We start from the raw sequence: 611 nt of genomic DNA on the forward strand, positions 1-611 counted from the left end.
CCGCCCGCCATGGCGGCTGTGGCGGCGGGTCCGGCGCGGCTGGTGCGCTGCGGGCAGAAGGACGAGCTGCACCGGAGCGGGCTGCGCAGCGGGGCCGGCGCCGCGCTGCACGGGCTGGCGGGTAAAGCCTCCGCCGGGGTGGTGGTGGGGGTCTTGGTCCCTCTCCACCCCGAGCCCTGAGGAGGGACTAGGCCGCCGGGATCGGCGTTGTGGCGGGGGGGGGGGGCTGAAGTGGCATCGTCAGCGCGCCGGGAGCAGCGGGTGGCTTCCCTCCGCGCCGCAGCAGCTGGAAGCGGAGCCTCCCCTCAGCCGCGCGCCCGCCCCTCGGGCCGGCCCTCCATGACACCGCCTCCCTGCGCCGGCCGCGCGCGCGCGCAGCGGTGCACCGCCCCGCCTCAGAGCCGCAGCGCCTCCGCGTGGGGGTCGCGTCTCCCTCCGCCCGCCATGGCGGCTGTGGCGGCGGGTCCGGCGCGGCTGGTGCGCTGCGGGCAGAAGGACGAGCTGCACCGGAGCGGGCTGCGCAGCGGGGCCGGCGCCGCGCTGCACGGGCTGGCGGGGAAAGCCTCCGCCGGGGGGGTGGGGGGGGTGGTGGTCCCTCCCCACCCCGACGC

The 611-nt window shown here is 79.7% G+C and overlaps 1 protein-coding gene across 2 annotated transcripts in view; it reads left to right on the forward strand.

The window, feature by feature from the left end:
- Nucleotides 1-9: 9 nt before the first annotated feature.
- PEX10 (peroxisomal biogenesis factor 10) overlaps nucleotides 10-611 on the forward strand; it is a 4649-nt gene continuing 4047 nt past the window's right edge. Inside the window, exon 1 of one of the 2 annotated variants that reach the window (XM_014943897.1) lies at nucleotides 10-121. In XM_014943897.1, the coding sequence (XP_014799383.1) occupies nucleotides 10-121 (112 nt within the window). Of the gene's footprint in view, nucleotides 122-412; nucleotides 557-611 lie in introns of those variants that run through there. The other variant, XM_014943898.1, reaches the window with a different exon arrangement.

Source organism: Calidris pugnax, unplaced genomic scaffold (assembly GCF_001431845.1).
Source record: "Calidris pugnax isolate Ruff unplaced genomic scaffold, ASM143184v1 scaffold129, whole genome shotgun sequence".
Classification (NCBI taxonomy): Eukaryota; Metazoa; Chordata; class Aves; order Charadriiformes; family Scolopacidae; genus Calidris; species Calidris pugnax.